This window comes from Rhincodon typus, chromosome 13, assembly GCF_021869965.1.
Source record: "Rhincodon typus isolate 14 chromosome 13, sRhiTyp1.1, whole genome shotgun sequence".
NCBI classification, from domain to species: Eukaryota; Metazoa; Chordata; class Chondrichthyes; order Orectolobiformes; family Rhincodontidae; genus Rhincodon; species Rhincodon typus.
Genome location: NC_063344.1, coordinates 63,652,407 through 63,677,332, shown reverse-complemented (window position 1 = coordinate 63,677,332; position 24,926 = coordinate 63,652,407). Strand labels below are relative to the sequence as shown.

Genomic DNA, 24,926 nt, shown 5'->3' with positions numbered 1-24,926 from the left:
GACCCACTGTCCCAGCCAGTCCCAGAGTGTGAAAGGACAGTGTCTGAGCCATTGTCCCGGCCAGTCCCAGAGTGTGAAAAGACTGTGTCTGATCCATTGTCCCGGCCAATCCCAGAGTGTGAAAGGACAGTGTCTGACCCACTGTCCCGGCCAGTCCCAGAGTGTGAAAGGACGGTGTCTGACCCACTCTCCCGGCTAGTCCCAGAGTGCGAATGGACAGTGTCTGACCCACTGTCACGGCCAGTCCCAGAGTGCGAAAGGACAGCATCTGACCCACTGTCCCAGCCAGTCCCAGACATTCCTTTTACTCTGTCTCAATCCTGACTTTGCCCAGACCCTAAATCGTTTAAGTAATTACCTGTAAGCGAATTTAAACTGAGGCTGAACACAAGCAGCGCCTGTTACCTGTTGGGTAAAGTATTTGAGACATTCCTGGGCACATCTTTGTGGGAAATTCTGGAGAGCGACTGTGTCGTTGATATACAGCGACAGTTCCTGTGATGAGCCGAAGTGGAAGAGGAGGTACTCATTTAGAGCTCGCTGCGTTTCATACACGTTCTCCCGTGTGTCTGCCCGTCCCTCCGAGGTCACGAGGCGCCTCCACAGATGGTAGAAGGTGCAGCCACCAGCCAGCAGGATCGCGGACCCGAGCAGCACCGGCTTGGGATCCTTCAAAGAATGAAGTGCTGGCATTGTGATTGGCAGAGCAAGGGTACAGGGCAGCAGCAGATGGGAATGGAAGAGAAGCCAGCAACAGGAATGTGCCCTGTGACTGAAAGCAAACACTCTCCTTAACACAAGGTCGTTTGGTTGAAACAGCCCCTTTGTTTGTACAAAGTTTCGAATTCAAAGCAGTCTAAAGTCCTCCACAACTCCTTTGTTGTAAAGGGGTACACAGCCAGGTTACAAAGCTGCAAGCGACTGAAGGGCTTATTTTGCTGATCGGTCTGGCTTGACCTTTGTACTTAAAGTGCTGCACTACAATTGGGCAAAAGCGCGGTGAAGCTGAAATTGGAAGAGATGGGGGGAGGGGTCAGCATCAGGGGAAGATTTACAGTTTGAATCATTGCCACTCACTGATTTTTTTCTCTCTCTCCTCAAGCACTGCCTCCTGGCATTTGCAGGACTCTGTTTGTCCTTAACACTTGTACGTCGTTTGTGGCTGTGTTTGTACTAATCTCCACTGGGTCTAGTTAGACACTAGCAGAGAAGAGGTGCATCTTACTGTCTTAGTGGGTCGGGGCAGATCAGAGTAACCTCAATACCATCTTCTGAGTTGCGAGCTACCCAGGAGGAAATGTCAGTGAAACTTGCAAACACCACGCTCTGGGCCGCATTATTTTATATAGCCTACAACAGTGCGTTCATTTCCAAGTGTTACTGCATTTTTTTAAAACACAGTACCCTCTGGGTGAGTGGGGGTGGGGAAGTGACCATTCGTCCAGCTGATTCTCTCGCTCTGTGCTAGCCCAGTGCAGCATGCACGCTCACATGTGATTTTCTATCATGCCTCCATGCGCAACTAGGTTTGTACAGTCATGGGGTGGGGAGGGATGGAGCAGTTCACATAGAACGATCAGAAGGAACTGAGGGCCTTCTGTTATTTGCTTTCATTGTACCCCTATTGTGTGGAAGCAGGCCATTTGGTCCATCAAGTCCACACTGACCTTCCAAACAGCATCCCACCCAGACCACCCCCCCGATCCCTGGAGGAAACGCACACAGACACAGGGAGAAGGTGCAAACTCGACACAAACAGTTGCCTGAGGGTGGAATCGAACCCAGGTCCCTGGTGCTGTGAGGCAGCAGTGCTAACCACTGAGTCACTGCGCTGCCCCATGGTGGCAAAATTACTAGGTTTGCAATTAACAACAGTGCAGACTTGTCAAGGCTCCCGGTGTTGGAGCACTGCAGTCAGGCCTTAGCACTCGTTCCTCCTGAAGCTCAGTGAGTGATAGAGTCATAGAATTATACAGCACAAAAACAGACTCTTCAGTCCAACTCATCCATGCTGACCAGATATCCTAAACTGACCTCGTCCCATTTGCCAGCATTTGAGAATAGAATTCCCTTCTGTGGCAAGCCCACTGTAACTATTCTGTCATCCAAGCACCATGTAATGACTATAATCACACCCAAGATGGAGTTTAACAGTCTTACCTTGGCATCCAATGATGTTACTTTCGTCAAATCCTCCACCATTGGCCAGCATCACTGACCAGAATCCTAATGGCCAGCCACATTAATACTGAGGCTTCAGGTACAGGTCAGAGGCTGGTTGTTCTGGAGCTAATGGCCTGCTTCCCAGTTCCGCACCACTTAACAAAAGACACGAGTAAGGTGTGCGATGGAACACCATCACTTACAAGTTCCCTTCCAAATCACAGACCATCCTGACTTGGAAATCTATGCTGCTCCTTCACCGTCACTGGGTAAAAACCTGGAACCCCTTCCTATAGCAGTACTGTGAATGCATCACTTTACGGGCGGAGATTTTAATTGTGGAAATTGAGAGTGCTGCCTGCAATGCATACAGGCAATCATATTGAATTGCAAACCCGACAAACTGCTCTGCAATCAGCAGCCTGCCTGACACTTGCATGAGCAGTCACACGACCTGAATGTTGCCCTGTCTCCACCATGGGTAGATGGGTGAACATGCGGAGCCCACTTTTTCACTAACCACATGGAAAGACAGTCAGGAAGATGGAATACATCTTCTGGGGTGTGCCATAGGTGCATCAAGGGAACCCTTCCTCTCCTCCCACTCACCGTCCCCCTCCCCCGGCCTCCAAAACCCATCTCCCTGGCCTCCTGTCTGACAGTGACTGATCACTCCAGCCAAGGTATCTGAGACTAACCCAGATCTCTCCTCATTGCATTGCTCACTGCCAAGCTATCAATGCTAAGGCAAATTGTGAAACACTTACTGTTGAGATTATGTCGTGCGCAGCAACATAACTCGAACGAGATTGGAACATATGTGCTCGGATTAACTTCAGTCAGGACTGGATGGAGAGCAGTTGTTGAAATTCAGGGATAATTACAGGGTATTATGACCAGACACTGGACAAAGTTTCCCCAGTTCTTTACAGTTCCAAATGAGATACCCCAAATGTCTGAACTCCCGGGTGAGGAGAAATGAACTAATTCCCTTCAGTTATTTACCTGCCCACTTGATTGGTTGCAATAAGGTGAATTTAAAATGGAATTTTTCGTTCTCTCCAATTTCGCCAAATAACTTTCTCCTGGATCTAAATGAATTTATGTTTTAAAATGAGCCAATTTGGCCAAAATTTCTTGAATTAATAAAATAATTACTTTATTAACTACTAAAGATGAAAATAAATGATGACTGCACACCAGACACAGACACAGACACACAAACAGATACACACACACACGTACACACCATTAAAATGATGTATGGATCTCTGAATTGGCCATGAGGAACGGTTATAAAGGTGTTGAAGCCATTATTTGTATTGGGTAGCAGAGACATTAGGAGTTGAGCAATCAATTTTGAGATTCTTGGTTTTGAGTGTTGATTAAAATACTGTTACTTTGACTCTTTTTGCTTGTGACTGAATTTCAGCATTCAGAGTGAGAAAGAGTGTTTCTGTTTGGGTTGCTTGCAGTGCAAGGGTGTTTAAAACAGCTGCTCCAAAACTGTAGCTCTCATAACACCCCAGCCCACAGACTAGGAACTTTGGCCAGTAAAACACACAGACAAATGTTGTAATCATTTTTTAATCCCTTTCCTTGTATATTCCTGGAGGGTAAAACAAGATGTATCTGCAGGATGCGGCATTCTGCTGAGAGGAGGGATAGTCAGCCCCTTCATTATCTCTTCTTGTTAAGTCTCTCCCTTTTTGAAATTTTCCTGACACTTAATTATAAGCAAAATACTGCGGATGCTGGAAATCTAAAATAAAAAAAACAGAAAGACTGGAGAAACTCAGCAAGTCTGGCAGGATTTATGGAGCAAAAAAACAAAGTTAGCATTTCGGGTCTGACGTGACACTTTGTTGGAACTCCATTGCTCTGTCCCTACTGTCATGAACTGTCATGAATGAAGTCAAACTGCATATCTTAAAACTAGAAAGTCAAGCCTAAAGCAGGACAGGAAACAAACATAAAATAGCAGATCCTCACTGTGGATTGTTAACACAGAATTGAACATGTGAGTTAATACTTTTAGGAGGCCCATTAACCATGAAAATAATGTCGGCGTTTCCATCCTGTCTGTTAATTGGTTTCATAAACATTTCTGATTTGATGTTGATCTGCTTTCCCCATTTGCTTACATCTCTCGTTTATACTGTGTAGAGCATGATCATTGTTTTGTGGTTTGTGTGTCCTGCAACACTCAAGAGCTCTTTAGCGGATTCTATTACACTTAATGAATCCTTGAAGACACAGAGAATAATTGGCCAGTCTATGCCATTTTGTGAATAGAAATGCTCTTCACAACCATTTAGTGCTCATTACTGATAAACAGATATGCCACATTGTCATTTCCATTTTCAGTTTAAATTATTTCTGGAGGTAAACACTCTCCCCATGGCTTGAGTTCATTTTTTGACCCCCTCCAATCCTCTCTCTGCCCATATCGCACCTTGTGGAGGGTTTGCTGGAAATGGCTTGTTATTACGTCTGATTTCCTGACCGTTGAGCAATTTCACAGGGCTTTGGATGATTATCAGGTTACTTGGGGCAATCAATTAATCCAGAGTTTTGGCTCCTTACACATAATAGATTCCATCTGAAATGGCGGATGCATCCTATTCAGATATTCTTAGCCTGCAGATGGCCTAGGAATAGGCCCCCATCAAATCCATGCGTGTATTTATTTTTCAAAGCTTGACATGCAGACTGGAAGAACACTCCTACTTGCCAGCAACACTGAGAAACACTGCCGGCCCATATCCCAGGGCTCATAGCTGTCCTCATTCACACTCACACCCAGTCTCATTCATACAACAGCCCTGGACTCACTGACCTACACTGGCTTGCAGTTACACAATTTTAAAATTCTCAACCTTGTTTATAGATCCCTCAATGGTCTTATCCTTCACTATCTGCAACCTCCTCCAACCCGATTATAATGCCAATCTCTTACTTCTCCCAAGTTTTAATTGCTTCAAGTTTTGTGGAAGTGCCTACAGTTGACAAGGATCTGAGTTCCAGAATTGCCTTCCTAAACCCTTCCAACTGTGCCCTCACTTTCCTCCTCTAACTATTTGATCAAGCAGGCTAGGTGGATTTGCCACGCTAAATTGCCTGTTGTGTTCAGGGATGTGAAGATTAGGTGAGTTATAGGGGGATGGGTCTGGGTGGGATGTCTGACCGTCGGTGTGGACTTGAAACAGGGCCTGTTTCCACACTGTAGAGAGTCTATGAAAATTCTGTGAAGCTCTTGATCATCTGTCCTAAGATCTCCTCATGTGGCTCAATATCAAGTTTTTTCCTGATTATGCCCTGTGAAATACACTGGAATGTTTTTACTATGTTACCAAAACTATATAAATACAATATTGTTGTTCTGATCTGAGATTCCCTGTAGGTATGCGAAATGGATGAAATTAAAGGAGATATAGCCGCTGGTAGATTACCTTAAATATTGAAATAATGGCAAGGCTCAACTTCAGTCTGGATTTGGGCCTTGCAGCTGAAGTGTGCGATGCCTGGTTTTAGGCTTGGGATTGAGGTGAAATAAATTTTTACCACAGTAGGTGTTTAGCTCCAGGGGAGCCCCGGTCCTCATTTACTCCCAGACGAAGGGCTGATCCAGACAACGTTTGTTTCTTGTCTTGTCCGAAGGGAGATGAGAGAAGGTGAATCAGCTTCTCTTTGGGTGGGACGAGAATTTCTGCTTAATGGTGGGACAAGAATGGGCAGGTATTTGATACACGCAGGAGGGGGCTGATGGGGTTTTGTCCCTAAAGGGAGAAAATCAAAAGATATGTTTACCCTCAGCATCGCATGTTTGTGCAGTTGGACTTCATGCGACTGAACAGGCCAATTCTTGACCCACCAGATCTTTGGGCACATGGAACAGAATATACCATAGTGGTGGTGGTATCAGGTAGTGGATCCACAAATTAGGATTAGCATCCTTTTCTTTCCTTCTCTGCCTTGTCATCAAGACATTTGGACACACAACATGGTACTGCTTGAGAGATAAATTGTTGCCAGTTTGACCAAATGATCCAAGTTCCTCCCAGTCATTAATGTCAATTCTGCTCCATTTCAACGAGAATTGAGAGTGTGTCTGGAGCATTTTCGTTGACCTCTAATGGCTATTTGAGAGTTGAGAAAACAGGAATTGTCTGACACAGAATCCAGTCTGTCAAAGTCAGTTTCTCGAGGAGTTTTGCCTGAATGCGTGTAGGGATGGCTTCAAGAAGGACGCTGATATTTACTCAATGGTGCTCCTTTGAATCTGGAGAAAGCCACAAAAGCCCTGTTGATGGAATTGTTTCCAGATCTCTAGTGTATCCAGAATCCATGTGTTTAACACAAATGTTGGAACAGTAGGATGCCATTTGAAGTGGGAGGCCATCTCTCCCTTTTACACACTGACAGGTAAAGGGAAGATGGGTTGAACTACCGTTCAGATGGCCAATACTTGGCAAAGAGGGGGATCACCAGAGACTGTTAGAGTCCCAGAGTCCTTGCTTTAATGAGTTGACAGACTTTAGTAGCCTGATTATGTAGATTCACTTTTGAGGGTCTGTCGTAGCTACAGTAGTATTAATGCTGGTGAAGACGCACATTTGCCGTGATCTCATATCGTCTGGAGGACAGCTGAGTTAATTTGATGAAGGGACTATTGGAACTACAAGTGTGGAAATGAACTAAGGAGAAAGAGAAACCTATTGCAATCAGCAATGATCTGTTCACCATACAGACTGTTGTATACACAATACCTGTCTCTTTTCAATCCCGAGAGAAATCAGTCAGTGAACAGATAGTTCCCTGAGGGAGAGGGGGTCAGAGGCACCAGCCAGTCTACAGAAATCTCCCTGGGGGAGAGCGGCTGAGAGATACTAGTCAATGTACAGTAACCAGGGGGTCCACGTGCATGAATCACAGAACATTAACATTCAAGTGCAGCAAGTAATTGCAAAGTAAATAGTCTTTTAGCTTTCAGTATAAAGGGATTAGAACATAGAACATAGAACTGTACAGCACAGGGACAAGCCCTTCAGCCCATGATGTTGTGCTGAACATGGCGCCAAATGAAACTAATCCCTTCTGCCTGCCCTTGGTCCCTATCCCTTCATTACTTGTATATTCATGTGCTTATCTAAAAGTCTCATAAACGCCCCTATCATTTCTGCCTCCACCACCACCCCCGTAGTGTGTTCCAGACTCCTACCACTCTCTGTGTAAAAAACTTGACCCTCACATCTCCTTTGAACTTGCCCCCTCTCATCTTAAATGCATGCCCCCTAGTTTTAGACGTTTCAACTCTGGGAAAAAGATTCTGACTGTCAACCCTATCTATGTATTTCATAATTTTATAGACTGCTATCAAGTCTCCCTCAGCCTCAGCCTCTCCAGAGAAAACAACTTGAGTGTTTCTAGCCTCTCCTTATAGCTCATACCCTCTAATCCAGGCAGCATCCGGGTAAACCTCTTCTGCACCCTCTCCAAAGCCTCCACATCCTTCCTATAATGTGGTGACCAGAATTGAATGCAATACTCTAAGTGTGGCCTAAACAAAGTCTTATAAAGCTGCAACATGACATCCTGACTCTTGTACTGAATTCGCCAACAAATAAAGGCAAGCATGCCATACGCCTTCTGGACCACCCTATCTACTTGCGTGACTACTTTCAGGGAGCTATGGACTTGAACTCCAAGATCCCACTGTACATCAATGCTGTTCACAGTCCTGCCATTAACTGAATACTTTTCCTTAACATTTAATTTCCCAAAGTGCAGCACCTCACACTTACCCGGATTAAACTCCATCTGCCATTTCGCCGCCCATATCAGCAACTGATTTTTATCCTGCTGTGTCGTTTGATAACCTATGACACTATCCACAACTCCACCAATCTTTGTATTGTCTGCAAGTTTACTGACCCACCCACCTACATTTTCATTCAAATCATTTATTGATATCACAAACAGCAGAGGCCCCAGTACGCATCCCTGCACAACACCACTAGTAAGGGACCTCCAGCCTGAAAAACACCCTTCCATCAATACCCTCTGTCTTCTATAGGCAAGCTAATTCGGAATCCACGTGGCCAAGTCACTGTGGATCCCATGCATCTTAATCTTCTGCATGAGCCTACTATGAGGGACCTTGTCAAAAGCCTTACTAAAAACCATGTAGATAACATCCACTGCTTTACCCTCATTGATCATCTTTGTCACCTCCTCAAAAAGTTCAATCAAGTTAGTAAGACATGACCTGCCCTGCACAAAGCCATGCTGACTGTTCCTAATTAGGCCATGCTTTTCCAAATGTGCGTAAATCCTATCCCTTACAAATTCTCTTCAATAGCTTCCCAACCACTGATGTGAGACTCACCGGTCCGTAGTTTCCTGGACTATCCCTATTTGCTTTCTTGAACAGAGGAATAACATTAGCTACTCGCCAGTCCTCTGGGATCTCTCCAGTGGCTAGTGAGGATACAAAGATCTTGATCAAGGCCCCAGCAATCTCCTCTCTTGCCTCTCTCAATAACCTGGGGTAGATACCATCAAGCCCTGGGGATGTATCTACCTTAATGCCTATCAAGCAACCCAACACTACTTATAGAGTCATGCAGCACAAAAATGGACCCTTAGGCCAACCTCATCCAAGCTGAAACAGGTTTCCCAATCTAAACTAGTCCCATTTGCCTGTTTTTGGCCTATATCCTTCTAAACCTTTCCCATCCATGTATCTATCCAAATGTCTTTTAAATGTTGTGACTGTACCCACCTCTATCACTTCCTCTGACAGCTCATTCCATACATGAAACTACTCTCTGTGTGAAAGAGTTGCCCCTTGGGTCCCTTTTAAATCTTTCCCCCCTCACCTTAAACCTATGCTCTCTAATTTTGGACTCTCCTACCCTGGGGAAGCGACCTTTGCTAGTCACCTTACCTATGCCCCTCGTGATTTTATAAACCTCAGTAAGGTCACCCTTAGCCTTCTACGTTCCAGGGAAGAAAAATCCCAGCCTCTCCTTATAACGCAAATCCTCAAGTTCTAGTAACATCCTTGTAAATCTTTTTTGCACTCTTTCCTGTTTAATAACATCTTTCCCATAATATTTAAGGCATTTTCTGTTTTGTTTCTTAGAGGACTTCTCACTAGGATCAATTTCTCCAATCGATTCACCAAAGAGAGTGAATTGCCTTCAGTTTTCCCTCCCCTTTCTCTCCTATTAATAAGCTGGACAAACATGACCTACCTGTGCATAGCCTTACCAAAGGGTATACAACCCTTAAGGGACTGATCCCCTCCACCCCAGGAACCAGAGAGACAATCTAAAAGGAGGAGATCAGGGTCCAACTTCTGCAGATCGGTCGGCAGTTCTGAATCTTTGGGTGTAGGGTCACAGCATAATGTTAGTAATATCTGTGGGGGACATTGGGTTAGAGAGAATAGAAAATAACAACTTACCACCCAGAGACAAGTCTAATGGACTGCCTACTCCCGAAACACAAAAGAGAAAGGAACTCAGCCTCATTGGTCGATACAGTGCGCTCCTTATCTGATAGAAGCACTTGCCAGCAAGGCAAGAGGACTGATGTAGAGTCAACACACTCAAAACATTAATGCTGTTTCTCACTCTCTCCACAGATGCTGCCAGACCTGCTGGGTTTCTGCAGTGCATTCTGTGTTTATAACCTGTATTGTTAACTCTGTTTCTCTCTGCACAGATACTGCCAGACCTGCTGAGTTTCTCCAGTGTTTTCTGTGGTCTGTTTCAGCCCTTAAAAATCCTGCATGAAGATTGCTTTTGGAACCTTACAAAGTGTGCTCTTTATTTTAGATGCCAGTGAGCCCATTCCTGGTGAAATTGTGTATGCTGTTATAGAGTCAAAGCGTTGTACAGCACAGAAACAGAGCCTTCTGTCCAACTCATTCATACCGACCAGATATCCTAAACTAAGCTAGTCCCATTTGCCAGCATTTGTCCCATATCCCTCTAAACCCTTCATATTTATGTACCCATCCAGATGCCTTTTAAACGTTGTCATTGTAACCACCTCCACTACTTCTTTTGGCAGCTTGTTCCATACACGCACCACTCTCTGTGTGAAAACTTTGCTCTTCAGGTCCATTTTAATTTTTTCCTATCCCACTTTAAACCTATGCCCTCCAGTTTTGGACTCCCCAAGCCTGGGAAAAAGACCTAGGCTATTCACCCTATCCATGCCCTTCACTGTTTTATAAACTTCTATCATGTCACCCCTCAGCCTCCAATGCTTCAGGGAAAATAGCCCCAGCCTATTCAGTCTCTCCCTATCGCTCAAACCCTCCAATCCTGGCAACATCCTTGTAAATCTTTTCTGAACCCTTTCAAGTGCAACCTACAGCAGTGAGACAAGAATTGAATGCAGTATTCTAAAAGTGGCCTCACCAATGTCCTGTACAGCCGCAACATAACATCCCAACTCCTGTACTCGGTGCTGACTGATGAAGGCAAGCATTCCAAATGCCTTTTTCACCACCCTGTCTATCTGCGACTCCACTTTCAAGGGACTATACACTTGCACCCCTAGTTCTCTTTGTTCAGTAACACTCCCCAGGATCCTACCATTAACTGTATAAGTCCTGCCCTGATTTGCCTTTCCAAAATATGACACCTCACATTTATCCAAATTAAACTCCATCTGCCACTCGTTGGCCCATCAGACCATGTGATCAAGGTCCCATTGTATTCTGAAATAGCCTTCTTCACTGTTCACTACATCACCAACTTTGGTGTCACCTGCAAACTTACTGAACATACTTCCTGTATTCACATCCAAATCATTTATATAAGTGACAAAAAGCAGTGGATCCAGCACCGATCTTTGTGGCACACTGCTGGTCACAGGCCTCGAACCTGAAAAACAAGCCTCTACCACCACCCCAAGTTTCCTATCTTCTGGCCAATTTTGTATCCAATTGTCTAGCTGTCCCTGGATTCCATATGAACTCACCTTGCTAACCAGTCTACCACATGGAACCTCCTCGAACGCCTCGCTGAAGTCCGTATCGAAAATGTCTGCCGTTCTGCCTTCATCAATTTTCTTTGTCACTTCTTCAAAAACCTCAATCAAGTTAGTGAGACACAGTTTCCCATGCACAAAACCATGTTGCCTATCCCTAATCAGCCCTTGCCTATTGTGTGAAGCTTGGTCTGATGGAAAGCTGTGTGTGAGGTCTGGTGAGTGCAAAGCCGTCCTGGTCCATCTAGGTACCAACTGCCTGGGGAGGAGCAGGAAAGAAGGGGGTTATCAGCACCCTAATGCCAAATTAAAATTCAAAGCCACAAAGATAGCAATCTCAAAAGATTATGACCTGAGCGAATTGGCGTAGGTTGCAGAACATACGGAGAGGTAAATGTCTGGCTCAAAGATTTGCACGAGAGAAATGGGTTCCAATTCATGGTGTTCTGGCCCCGGTACTGGGGAAGGAGAGAGCTGTTCCGCTGGGGCAGGATTCGTCAGAACTGTGCTAAGACTATTGTCCAGGTGAATTCTATTAAGACATTCATTTATACAGCTCCAGCTAAGGGCCCTTATGATGTGATGGCTGTTTCTCAACCTCTGTGCCTGTAGACCCCGATTCACATCCCACCTTCTCCACAGGGAGTGTATCAATATGTCTGAACAGGTTAATTCAGGAAAATAAAACCCTTCAAAATAAAAATAAGGCTACAACTGTGTTTGAGGATGGGTTCAATTCAAAGAAAGCCCAAATGTAATGAGGCAAGCGGTAATCAAAGAGTGACAAGAAGGGACTAGGAATATAAGCAGATAAACACAGCAAGAATGACAACCAGGATAACAAATCATAGTTTAAAAAGTCAAACCTGAAGTCTCCACGTTTGAAGCATGCAGCATTAGTAATATAATAGATGAGTTGATGGCTTAAAGAGAAATGCATGTTTATGACTTAATAGCTATTAAGAGAGCTATATTTGCAGTTTGACCAGAGCTGGGGACTTGATGTACAAGGTTAGTCTACATAATGGAAACGTTGACAAAGCAATAAAGGAAGTGAGTCATGTTATTGCAATAGAAGTGTATCAGTGTGGACCTCAGGACTGACACAAGTTTAATAGAACATGCTGTGAAATAAGTGTAACTGCAAATAAAAAACAGCGAAGGTAAAAGATTATGGGCAGGAGTCTCCCACAGCCTCCCAAAGTGTTGCCCCAACATTAGACAAAGTATTAACAGGTAGAAAGAAGGTGAGTTGTACTTTTTATCATTGTTACTCACTTGTGGACATTGCTGGCTGGGCCCAGCATTTATTGCCCCCGTCCCTAGTTGCCCCCTTTGGAAGGTGAGAGCGAGCTGCTCCACTGAACCGCTGCAGTCCTTCTATCTTGATCTCAAAATGGCGTAGCATGTTCCACACAAATCTCTCTATCGATTGGAATATAAAAGTAGTTAAATCTCACTGTAGTCATACAGGGTCTTGGTGAGTACTATGCACAGTTCTCCTTTCCTAAGTAATGGTATCATTGCCCAGGAAGAAATGTTCACTTGACATGTTCGTAATGACAGAGAGCTCTTTAACAGAACATTGAGAAAACTGGGATTATATTCGAATCAGAGATAGTAGGAACTGCAGATGCTGGAGAATCCGAGACAACAAGGTGCAGGGCTGGATGAACACAGCAGGCCAAGCAGCATCATAGGAGCAGAAAGGCTGACGTTTCAGGCCTAGACCCTTCATCAGTAAAGGGGGAGGGGGAAGGGGGTTCTGAAATAAATAGGGAGAGAGTGGGAGGCGGATAAAAGATGGATAGAGGAGAGGATAGGTGGAGAGGAACTCTCTCCCTATTTATTTCAGAAGCACTCCCATCTCCTACCGACTAACCTCATCCCGCCCCCTTGACCTGTCCGTCCTCCCTGGACTGACCTATCCCCACCCTAACTCCCCACCTACACTCACCTTTACTGGCTCCATCCCCGCCTCTTCGACCTGTTTGTTTCCTCTCCACCTATCCTCTCCTCTATCCATCTTCTATCCGCCTCCCACTCTCTCCCTATTTATTTCAGAACCCCCTTCCCCTCCCCCTTTTCTGATGAAGGGTCTAGGCCCGAAATGTCAGCCTTTCTGCTCCTATGATGCTGCTTGGCCTGCTGTGTTCATCCAGCCCTGCACCTTGTTGTCTGGGATTATATTACATGGAGTTTAGAAGACTGAGAGGTGATCAAATTGACATATAAAATTCTTAAGGGGTTTGACAGGGTAGATGTTAAGAAAATGTTTCCCCTGGCTGGGGGAATCTTGAAGCTGAGATTTTGGTTTCAGAATGAAGAACTGGTAAGTTATGACTGAGATGAGGAGAAGTTTCTTCACGCATACAGTTGTGAATCTTCAGAATTCTCTACCCCAGAGACCTGTGGCTGCTTAGTTATTGAAAACGATAAAAAATGTTGGTCAATCTTTGAGTATGAAGGGAATTGCTGCATTTTGGAAAAGCAAACCTGGGCAAGACTTGTGCACTTAATGGTAAGGTCCTGGGGAGTGTTGCCGAACAAAGAGACCTTGGAGTGCAGGTTCATAGTTCCCTGAAAGTGGAGTCCCAGGTAGGCACAATAGTGAAGAAGGTGTTTAGTACACTTACCTTTAATGGTCAGTGCATTGAGTATAGTGGTTTGGAGGCCATGTTGCAGCTGTACAGGACATTGGTTAGGCCACTTCTGGAGTACTGCATACAGTTCTGGCCTCCCTGCTATAGGAAGGCTGTTGTGAAACTTGAAAGGTTTCAGAAAAGGTTTACAAGGATGTTGTCAGGGTGGGAGGAGTTGAGCTATAGAGAGAGGCTGAATAGACTGAGGCTATTTTCCCTGGTGTGTTAGAGGTTTATAAAATCATGAGGGGCATGGATAGCGTGAATAGAATTTCCCCTGGGGTGGGGGAGTCCAAAACTAGAGGGCATAGGTTTATGGTGAGAGGGGAAAGATTTAAAAGGGACCTAAAGGGCAACATTTTCATGCAGAGAGTGGTGTGTGTATGGAATGAGCTGCCAAAGGAAGTGGCGGAGGCTGGTACAATTACAACATTTAAAAGACATCTGGATGGGTATATGAATAGGAAGGATTTAGAGGGATATAGGCAAAATTCTGGCAAATGGGACTAGATTAAATTAGGATTTCTGGTCAGCATGGACAAGTTAGACAGAACAGTCTGTTTCCATGCTTTGCAGCTCTATGACTCTACACTGTTATGACCAGACCCTTGACAAGGCTCCCAATTCCTTACTGTTCCAGATGGGATACCCCAAACCATTAAGCTCCCAGGTGAGAAATGTTGAGCTGGCTCCTCTTCCTTATTCACTTGACCCCACGGTTGATCTCAACATGGTTCATTTAATAAGGATCCTTTCTCTTGTGGAATCTGTTCTCCTAGACCCAAGGAATTTGGATTTGTAAAAGAGCCAATTAAACCAGGCTTTCTTGAGTTAACAAAAACAAAACTGAGTTTATTAGCTACTTAGCATAAGAAGAAATAATAACAAGGCACTCATACACACTTATTAGGAAGAAGTGGTGAGTCCCAAGAAAAAGTTAAAATGTTACTGATCCTTCATGATGAATAGATATTGGAACGTTGATTGTTCAACAGCCGATTTCACATAGATAGTGGAATGGTGATAATTGAATGGTTGACTTTGAGATCCTTGGCTTATTTACAGTTTGATTGAATATTTTTTGACCTGGCTCCTTTCAACAGAGGCAGGCTAATACACACAAAGAGACAGGAAGGGTCTGAGGAAGGATCACTGGACCCGAAATATTAACTCTGCTTTCTCTCCACAGATGTTGCCAGGCCTGCTAAGTTTTTCCAGCATTTTCTGATTTTGTCTCAGAGAGAGAGAATGTTGTTCTCCTCTCTTTAACTGCAGTGCAGGAGTCTTTAGTGGCGGTGCCAGAACTGTGACATCCACAGTTTGCACACCAGTAGGTCAGGCCACTGACACTTACAGGCCAAGGTTAAAGTTCACTTTGATCCCTGTTTTATTGTATATCACTGGAAGGGTAAAATCAAACTTCTATTTGCAGGAGATCGCTCCCTGCTGAGAAGGGGTATAGGTATTTTTGGTCCTCATTAGTCTCTGTGTTTGAAATTTTCCCTGACTCTATACAGATGTGACATTCCATGTGCCACACAGGAGTCGAACAGGTAGTCTCTGGATTTATATCCACAGTTGTTTATTTGGCTATAGATATCCTCTTCTAAAAAAAAATCACATTGAAATTACACTTTTGATACGTCCAGACATGATCTGGGTTTATGATCCATCATCATGACAAGGAAGGTGGAGTTACAGAAGGTGAATGGTCTTGTTGAATTGGAGGGCATGGAATAGCATATTTCAGCTCTTACCTCTGATACAGTAGCTCAGTGTTTGATACTGCTGCCTCACAGCGCCAGGGACCCGGGTTCAATTCCACCCTTCGGCGACTGTCTGTGTGGAGTTTGCACACTCTCCTTGTGTCTGCGTGGGTTTCCTCCCGCGGTCTGAAGATGTGCAGGTTAGGGTGGATTGGCTGTGCTAAATTGCTCACAGTGTCCAGGGATACAACTTAGGTGGATTAGCAATGGGAAAGGCAAGGTTGCAGGAATAGGGTATGGATCTGGGTGGGATGCTGTTTGGAGGGTCGGTGTGGACTCGATGGGCCGAATGGCCTGCTTCCACACAGTCGGGATTCTGTGGTATTCCTGATATCCTTGAGGATTGAAAGAAACCAGTTAGTATGATAATATCCCTGGGAGAGAAGAGTTTGGTTGGTAAGCTGTTCTCATGAATGCATCTTTAATTTTTTTGAAAAAACATTCCAGTCAGGAAGATGGCACCTGAGCTCCATTGCTTATCTTCTGTGTTTTGTTCTTCACAGTTTGAAGGCCTGTAAATTATTGATCTACTGATGGAAGTATCTTCTGTTTGCTGTCACCGCGGCGACAGGCTGTCATCTAACAGCTGGCAATGTGACACAGTCTTAATGAGAGCAAGCAGGCTGCAGGGTGATCAATTTTGAAGGAATAAGAAACAAAGGAAGGTGATGAAAGACACAGAGAGAGGGGGAGGTAGAGACAGAGTTGAAGTGAGGGAGGAAGACATAGAAAGAAGGGACAGCAAGAGAGACGAAAGAGAGAGAGAGGTGACAGTGGACAGATTGATGGAAATGGAGATGGAGGATGGCAGAGAGAAGGAGGATGGCAGAGAATAAAACTGAGAAAGGATTTCAGAGAAAGAGACAGGGAGAGAGAGACTGATGAGGACAATGAGAACCAAGCTGTCAGTTGACCTTCAAGCCCATCTAGTTTGCTGACATCCTTTAGGGGAGGAAATCTGCCATCTTTACCTGGTCTGGCCTACATGTGACTCCAGACCCACAGCAATGTGATTCACTCTGAACTGCTCCCTGGGCAATTAAGGTTAAGCAACAAATGTTGGCCTAGCCAGTGATGCCCACATTCTGTGAATTAATTTTGTTTATTAAAATATTACCCAGAACTGGACAATGGACAGAAAGTTAAACAAGACTTTCAAGTGATTCACGTATAGAAGAGTTACACAGATTGAATGACAGGCTGGAATCTATTCATGGGGTTTGAATGGGTAATGTGTAAAACAATGGAGATGATCTAATCATAGGTTAGTATGCTTTATATGCAGAATGAAAGATACCCAGAAGTGAGTTAAAGGATGGAATCAAGTCAAGAGATAGTTCATTTTCCAGAAGGAAAAAGCAGTAAAACTGGGAAATGAAACATACTTGTCTCACATGTTTCAAAATGGGGATCAAGTACTTCCCAGTATTGCTGAATTTTTACTAGTTTATCGACTGGGTTATAAGTTAATGGATACTTAAGGCAAGGTCTTGATTGGTTCAGATGACTTAAGATGGAATGGCCGTCTTACCTAAGGTGAGTCTAAACCCTCGATGAACTTGAGTCCTGGAGTGACCCCAGGCTAACTATGTGTCTTGTATCTTGCTCACTGTAATTTGTTCCTCTTGAGTGTCTATGCTTTTTATGACACAAGTTGTCAAGGTGGTAGCCATGATGTTATCAAAGAGCAATTTGGAACCGTGACCCAAGCACTGCATATTTCAAGATTGGGTCAGATAGATGAATGTAGGGTTGAAGTGATATGGGATCAAAATGGGTAAATGTGATTGGATATATTTGCCTACAGGGAGGGCAAATCCTAACATGGAATGCTTGGGCTAATTGTTCTGGCTCTATGTTGTAATGTAATCCTACACAATGACAGTGAAAACACTGCGAAAGTGCATCATTGGTTGTACATCCATTGGGATATGTGAGTCCATAAGTGATGTAATTAAAAACTCATATAATCTTTTATTTTTATATTGGCTAGCTGTTAACTGGTAGCTTTAACCGGGAATTAATGGCAGAATTGACAAAGCATATCATTAGCATAAAGGATTATTATTTTACGATTCTAAAGAACATTTCCTGCCCTGTATCCTGGTGACTATTGTTTCCTGTTTTTCCCTTAATTAAGCTAAATCAGTACAAATTCACCCAGGGGGGACTCCTTCACTTTATAGACAGTGAGCATAGAGAAGCTGCGGAGAGTCACAATGTGGTATTCCATCCTGATCTCTCACAACCACTACAGCAGGAGTCCCTAGGTTCAGAGCGCAGAGAGAGACAGAGACCTTTACCTGCCCTGAGGCAGCAAGGTCCCTTAGCTCTGCCCATGAAAGGTGATCCACCTCAGTGCAAAGTGGGGAGTGGTCTGCTTGAACTGCCTGGCTTGATCTCATGCCTTCTGGTACACTCAGCCTGAGGTACAAGGGGAGGCCTCAGCTGTTCTCTAAATGATGAACACTATCTGGAAGGATAAGGTCATTCGACTGTCATATGAGAAATAGAGGTTGTCAATTTGATAATGTATCAAGCAAAGATATGTTTACAACTTTGTCTCTGATCCTTAGCTTGACGTCCCTGCTCAGTACACTGACTCTCCCGTCAATTTCCCTGTATTGTTTATATTCTTTGTCCTTGACAACATGAACATTAGTTCTCGTGCCTAGGTCCATGCATCCTTCTGCTTGGCCTATCAGAACTGCATTGCTGAGTAATGAGCCAAACATCACTAATTCATCCCCTGGTTGATGCAGATGGCTGTGTGATTGCCTTGTGGCTGGATGTGATTTAGTTTCAATTGATTTTATTAATGAACTCAGAAAAAACCTTCCCATTAGCAAACCTGGGTTGTGTCTCAGCATCCGAAACAAAGAGATCCCACCAGGAAGATTTAAATAGGAGGTATTACCAATGGGATCCCATAAACAGGACTACACCATGACACGGAACAACTTGTTGATGGACAGTCAGCACCCTGATAAATACTGTACAGTGTCCACGTGAGCTGTGGGACCCCAGAACAGAGGAACTTCATCACCATGAGTCCCAAAGGAGAGAGCACTACTGTTGGAAACTCCCTTAAAAACATATTACAACCAGATGAGGAGAGGTGACCAGCTCCCCTCTTTTTAAATCCCTCCTCACCCAGTCACAACAATTCTTTAAAAAAAGATCCTTTTCAGCAAGTAACCATCTCACATCAATGAACTTAGTTAACTCGATCAAAATTGGAGTCAGTTCCCAGGTTTGAGTGACAGACAGTGCAATTTGTTTTGTCCATGAGAACATATATACATAGATATACTGAAAGAAATGGGAAAATCAACTCTAAGACTTGAATGTAATACAGATAATAGTTTAACGTTTTTGACAATCCTTGAGTTATGGGGTGAAACCAGAGTCCCAGCTGCTTAGCAGTCCCATTTGCTCAAGAATGGCAAAGCTTGTCCTCTTGATTTCCCAAAACAATCTTTTTACCCAAGACAACAAGGTGCAGGGCTGGATGAACACAGCAGGCCAAGCAGCATCATAGGAGCAGAAAGGCTGATGTTTCGGGCCTCGACCCTTCATCAGACCAAGTTGCTTTTTCACTGGCTACTGGCTTGTTGAGTTGAGAGAGAGAGAAGGAGAGACAGGCAGAGGGCATGTCTTTCATTTCATGCTTATAAACCCTAATTTCCTGTTTTACTGCAATGGGCAGCCCTTGACATAGTTTCATTTGTATATTCCCAAGTCTGTACCTTGTCTTTCCAAGCTGGCTAGCTGAGCAAGTTGCTCAATCTCCCATGTGAAGTTAAATGTGAGTGAAGCAAGAGATACAAATATCTCTTGATGAAAATGGCAATGCAGCCGGTTTCATTTACTATATATGGGTTGCCTGGACTTGTCATGTGTTTACATCAGCCATTTTAGGTCAGCAATACCCTTTTTCAATTTATTTTTGGTCCATGAAAGTCTCAGGTGTCAAAGGCAAATGGCGAAAGTCGAATATTAGTAGCCTAATTTTGCTACGATCTTCACAAAGGAAACAAAACACTTGGAGCCTCAAAACTGGACGCTTTATCACCAGGACCCTTTAAAGGTGTTGGAACCATGTGCTGCAGCATATACAGAGAGAAATTGCACCCTGACCCTCCAAGATATTTCCAAGGAGGTTTGGCCAGGCCCCAGATTCCAAGCTGTGTTAACTGATCTGACTATGAGCAGCAGATGTCCTGCTATTGATTTGAGTTGATTTGATTTATTATTATCACATGTACCTGGCTATAGTGGAAAGTTTTGTTCTGAGTGCAGCACAGGCAGATCATACCGTACAAAGTTCATAGGGGTAATAGAACAGAGTGAGGAATACAATGTTATGGCTGCAGAGAAGGTGCACAGAGAACAAGATCAACATTAAATTTGAAATTTGAACGGTCCATTCAGAAGTCTAATAAAAGCAGGGAAGAAGCTGATCTTGAATCTGTTAGTATGTGTGTTTAACCTTTTGCCCAATGGAAGAGATTATAACCGGGGTGGGAGGAGTCTTCAATTATGTTAGCTGCCTTTCCGAGGCAGTGAGAAGTACAGATGGAGTCGGTGGATGGAAGGTTGGCTTGCGTGATGGACTGGGCAGTGTGCACATTTCTCCGAAGTTTCTTACAATCTGTTTAGAGCTGAGGGGACGATAAACCATTTCCGAATGTCCCACTTGATGACTGATTACTTGACTGCTTGGTTTGTCATCGGCGGTAAAACTCCTGCCTCAGGGCCAGCAGGTTGTTGGTTCAAACCCAACTCCAGAGGCTGACACTTCACTTCAGAAGTGAAGGAGTCTGCACAGAATCAAGGACCCAGTTGCCTTCTCAGATGCATGTTAAGAGACCTTCCTGAGCACATGAAAGCGCCATTTAGATGCCAGTTCTGGCTGGAAATACTCCATTGAATCATCCTGTGGTCAAATAATCCAGCAATTCTCACAATCTAGAAAGATATTGATGGTCCAAACGACCTGCTTCCACACTGTAGGGATTCTATGATGATTCTATGACATAAAGGCTGACTCAGTGGGGGAGGTGATGATTTAGTAGCAGAGGTGCAGTGAAAATGACAAGCAGGCAGTAGGAGAGAATACAATTGCAATGAGTTTGCACTGTCTCAAGGAACAGTATTGCACTGAATCATTTCTTGTTTCTCCCCTTCAGTTTTCCTCTCTACCCGAACCCCGCACATGGTGGTTCTCAAAGGAACGGGGTGTTCCACACGCTACAGCAGACCTCAGAAATCTCACACACCACCTTTGGGATTTTCTAAAGACAGTTATCTCAATTCTCCAGAGAAATAGAATGCTCATAGGCACCTGTCTCACTGTTTATTTAGCAGGCCCTACCAATATGTCATCTGATACTTTCAGCTTCACACTTTAACCTGATAGTTTTCCTGGCACTCCTTGTTTCTAGGTTTATTGAGTATCACAGCTCTCTTTTGCCCAGTCATGTTGATAAACGCTAACCCCTGAAGAGTGGTATTTATCCAGGTAGTTAAGTATGTTTCACACCAATTCCAGAAAACTTTTTTGGTAGATTACTCCAGCCAGTGGATCTGTCTCGCTCTCCTTACTGGATCTTTCTTGCCTTTGAAAGGTAGCCAAGTAACATTGGAATCAGATGTTACTTTAAGCGGCACCAGTGAAACAAATGAATTTAAGCGAATAAACAGGAGCAATAACATAACATGTAGACGAGAATAATGACAGTTCAGCATAACTATTCCCTTGATGCTATAATACAGAAATATTCCACAATTTCTATACTATACTAGATTTTAATGAACTTTTGCTTTTTGATGTTTTCATCAACGAGGGTTGTTTGACCCTGGAACTTTTAATCTGATTCATACTCAATGCTTATTACGGAAAGCAGCTTTGAAAATGCCAGATAAGCTCATGGAATTGAATAAAAGCAGACAGCTCTAGAGCAAGCAACAGGAAAATAGGAAAGCTACCAGTTAGGTTGAGCTCACAATGCTGTTGTGAGATCTAACTGTACAGAAATTAGCTGCTGCATTTCCTACATTGCAGCAGTGCCTTGGGGCATCCTGCTGTCATGAAATATGTGCTGCAATGCAAGGTTTATGAATGGTTTGGCTCCTCAATCTGGTAATATCCCAACAGTGGCCAACTAATTATTGCACCAATGATGTGAAAATTTAAATTTGTAAATGATTTTGGTGAGTGAAACTTGCTTTGAATTATCTATGTACCAAGGTGGGACTGAAAAGGACAAATGCTAAGCTGAGGAAAGATGCTAGAACTGTTGTAATGTCACTGGGTGAGGAATTCAGAGGCTTGCGCAGCTGGTGGAATTTTAATTTACTTAATAAAATCTGGGATCGAAAGTTAATCTCAGTAATGGTGACCCTGAGACTGTCACTGTTGTAAAATATCACTTGCCTGGTTTGGCCTACATGTGACTCCAAACCCACAGCAATGTGGTTGACTTTTAATTGCCCTTGGAAACTGCCAAACAAACCACACAGCTCAAAGACAATTAGGAACGGTCAACAAATGCTGGCCTTGCCAGTGTTGCCCAAATCCCAACAAAGTATAAATGAAAAGAAAAGCTTAGACCAAGATACTTCACACCCCCTTGTCACAGCTGTGACAAGTTCCTCACTAGTGCTAACTGTCCAGGTCCTCCTGTACAACTGTTGGACCCCAAAGACCCCCAGACCACCTAGAAGACGGTGGTGAGGCACCTCAGCATGTATCTCTTAGCTGAAATTAAATTCATATCTTGTGACTAATCGCCTCAACTTTCAGGATACAGTGAGTAGAAATGGTAAAGTTACTGATGATATACATGATGCAAAGCGCTAGCATTCAGGAATGGCCGGACGGAGGAGAAGTCACCCACCCAAGGGTAGGGTACACAAGGTAAAGCCCATCCAGAAGAATAAAGAATGGCACCAAGTGTTTTATAATGCAAAGATTTTGACTTTTATTTCCACGTAAGTCAGGATCTATCCCCCTGTCGTTAATCATCCTCTATGCTTGCAGTTTCCATGGTAACCATTAGATTTTGCCTGCACTGGCAGTGATTTTTAATAAAACAAGAATTGCATTCAGAATCCAAGATTCTCATCATCCTCCAGACACACACCAATCAGTAACCTCAGCACGTATCTCTTAGCTGAAGTTAAATTCATATCCTGTGACTAATCGCCTCAAATTTCAGGATACAGTGAGTAGAAATGGTAAAGCTACTGATGATGTACATGATGCAAAGCCCCAGTGTGACTAATTGGGATGAGTTAATTGCTGTGATCTTTATTCAGACCATCACCCTGTTTCAAGACAGTATTCTCACTGGTGATTGTTAGCTCCTCGAGGTTAGCGTGGGTGCGTATGTGAGAAAAAGGTGATGGGCTATTCAATGCCTTATAGGCTAAATAATATTTTTTAATTTTATTAAAAATGCTACATTTTAAAATTAAAAACACTTAAAGAAGCTAGATCATATTCTTAAGGCAGCTTACAGAGCTATTCTGGCTGTCTGAAACCTACTCAAGTAGCTGTTTACAAGTATTGCTTCGTTCATCATAAAAACACAAGTTATATCAAGGGTAGAAAGGGGAAAGTAGACCAGTGGCCCTCCTGTCTTCCAAAAAGAACCAGCAACCGAGTTCCAGGTCAAGGGAGCAGTGTTTTATGTATATTCCAGCCCCCAGACTGTAACCCCCATAGCTGCTGCTTTGCTCATCGTGTGCGGATATAGGCATAAAGCTGTTCAGAGACCTAAGGGAATCACTCGCATAAGGACCGAGTGAAACATGGCCTTCCAGAACCAGGGGAGGATGGTCTAAGGATACAGACTAGGCCATTTTGGACTGAGATGAGGGGATACATCTTCACACAGAGAATGGTGAGCCTGTGGGATTCTCTGTCACAGAAAGTGGCTGAGGCCAAAGCATTGAATGTCTTCACAACGGAGTTAGACATAAAGTTTTTGAGAAGATTTATAGCCTGGGTTGTGGATGAGGTTGTGGACGTGCTCGCCAAGCCGGTGGGTTTGGTTGCAGACGTTTTGTCACCCTGCTAGGTAACATCATCAGTGCGCCTCCAGTGAAGTGCTGGTGTTCTGTTATTTATATGCCTCAATTTGCTGGGGTGGTTTGGCATTATATATAATTCTTCCGGCTAAAGGAGAAAACCGGAACAGGGTACTGAGTCGGATGATCAGCCATGATCATCTTGGATGGTGGAGAAAACTCAAGAGCTAACTGGCCTACTTTTCCTATTTCCCACGTTTACCTGGCTGAACCTAGTTGAAGGCCCCAACACCAATCTCAGTTTCTGAAAAACTCTTATGCAGAAATGGGGATATAGCCAAACACAGTCTGTCCGCTGTGAATGTAGATAGATATCCCAGCTGATGAAACACCTCTTAGATCGTTCTCAGTTACCAGAACAGATCTTCAACTCTTGCCCAGCATCCTGCTCAGTACAGTGGCAACGGATGCTGTAGCAACTGGACAAGAAAGACAGATCCTCCCAACTGTGTTGCAAACTGGAATCGAGGATTTGTTTTCAAATATCCTCAGAATGACCGAGAATGTCTCATGAGCAATGAATTGTCTCTGATGTTTATTTAGTATTGTCATGGAGGCAAACTTGACACAGGACAAGATCCATCAGGTACCTGTGAGACAACACATCAGGGTAGTTTTCTTATGAAATTGGTGGTTCAGGATGAATGTTAGCTAGAGCACCAGGAGAATCCTTCTTCAAAAAGCTGAATTACTGAATTAATTGGGTTAGAGTGAGACGTTTTGGAAGCTTTTTCATAGAAGTGATACGCATCTTGAACATAGACATTTTTACTGGCAAAGTGCATGTGGAGGGAAATGATTATAAAATGTTGGCAGAGACGTGTAAATTTGCTTTCAATTACTTTGTGATTGTATTACTCATGGATTATGCTTGATAGGTATGATCACTAGCCATTTGTTTTGATCTTTCCATCTGATAACTAAACCCATTGACCATTCCATTTCCCACACTGCTGCTCTCACCCTTCTCTATTTTTCTAAGCAGCCAGTTCAGAGGTGTTATTACACACCTCTGGGGCAGGTGGGACTTGAACTCCCAGTCCAATGGTAGGGACACTACCACTGCACCACAAGAGCACCCCTAAATGTCCAACTGAAAGGGTAGACAGGGGATAGTAAGAACTGCAGATGCTGGAGAATCTGAGATAACAAGGTGTAGAGCTGGATGAACACAGCAGGCCAAGCAGCATCAGAGGAGCAGGAAGGCTGACGTTTCGGGCCTAGACCCTTCTTCAGAAAATTTTCTGAA

At 43.8% G+C, this 24,926-nt stretch overlaps 2 protein-coding genes across 2 annotated transcripts in view; one reads left to right on the top strand and one right to left on the bottom strand.

Moving 5' to 3' along the window:
• The window catches only part of LOC109913482, a 10,381-nt gene extending 9,415 nt beyond the window's left edge, over window positions 1-966 (bottom strand). Inside the window, exon 1 of the mRNA XM_020512996.2 lies at window positions 406-966. Within this exon, the coding sequence (XP_020368585.2) occupies window positions 406-693 (288 nt within the window). The 5' untranslated portion in view covers window positions 694-966. The remainder of the gene's footprint in view (window positions 1-405) is intronic.
• The window catches only part of kif1aa (kinesin family member 1Aa), a 269,784-nt gene that overhangs the window by 85,495 nt on the left and 159,363 nt on the right, over window positions 1-24,926 (top strand). The gene's annotated exons all lie outside the window — the stretch shown is intronic.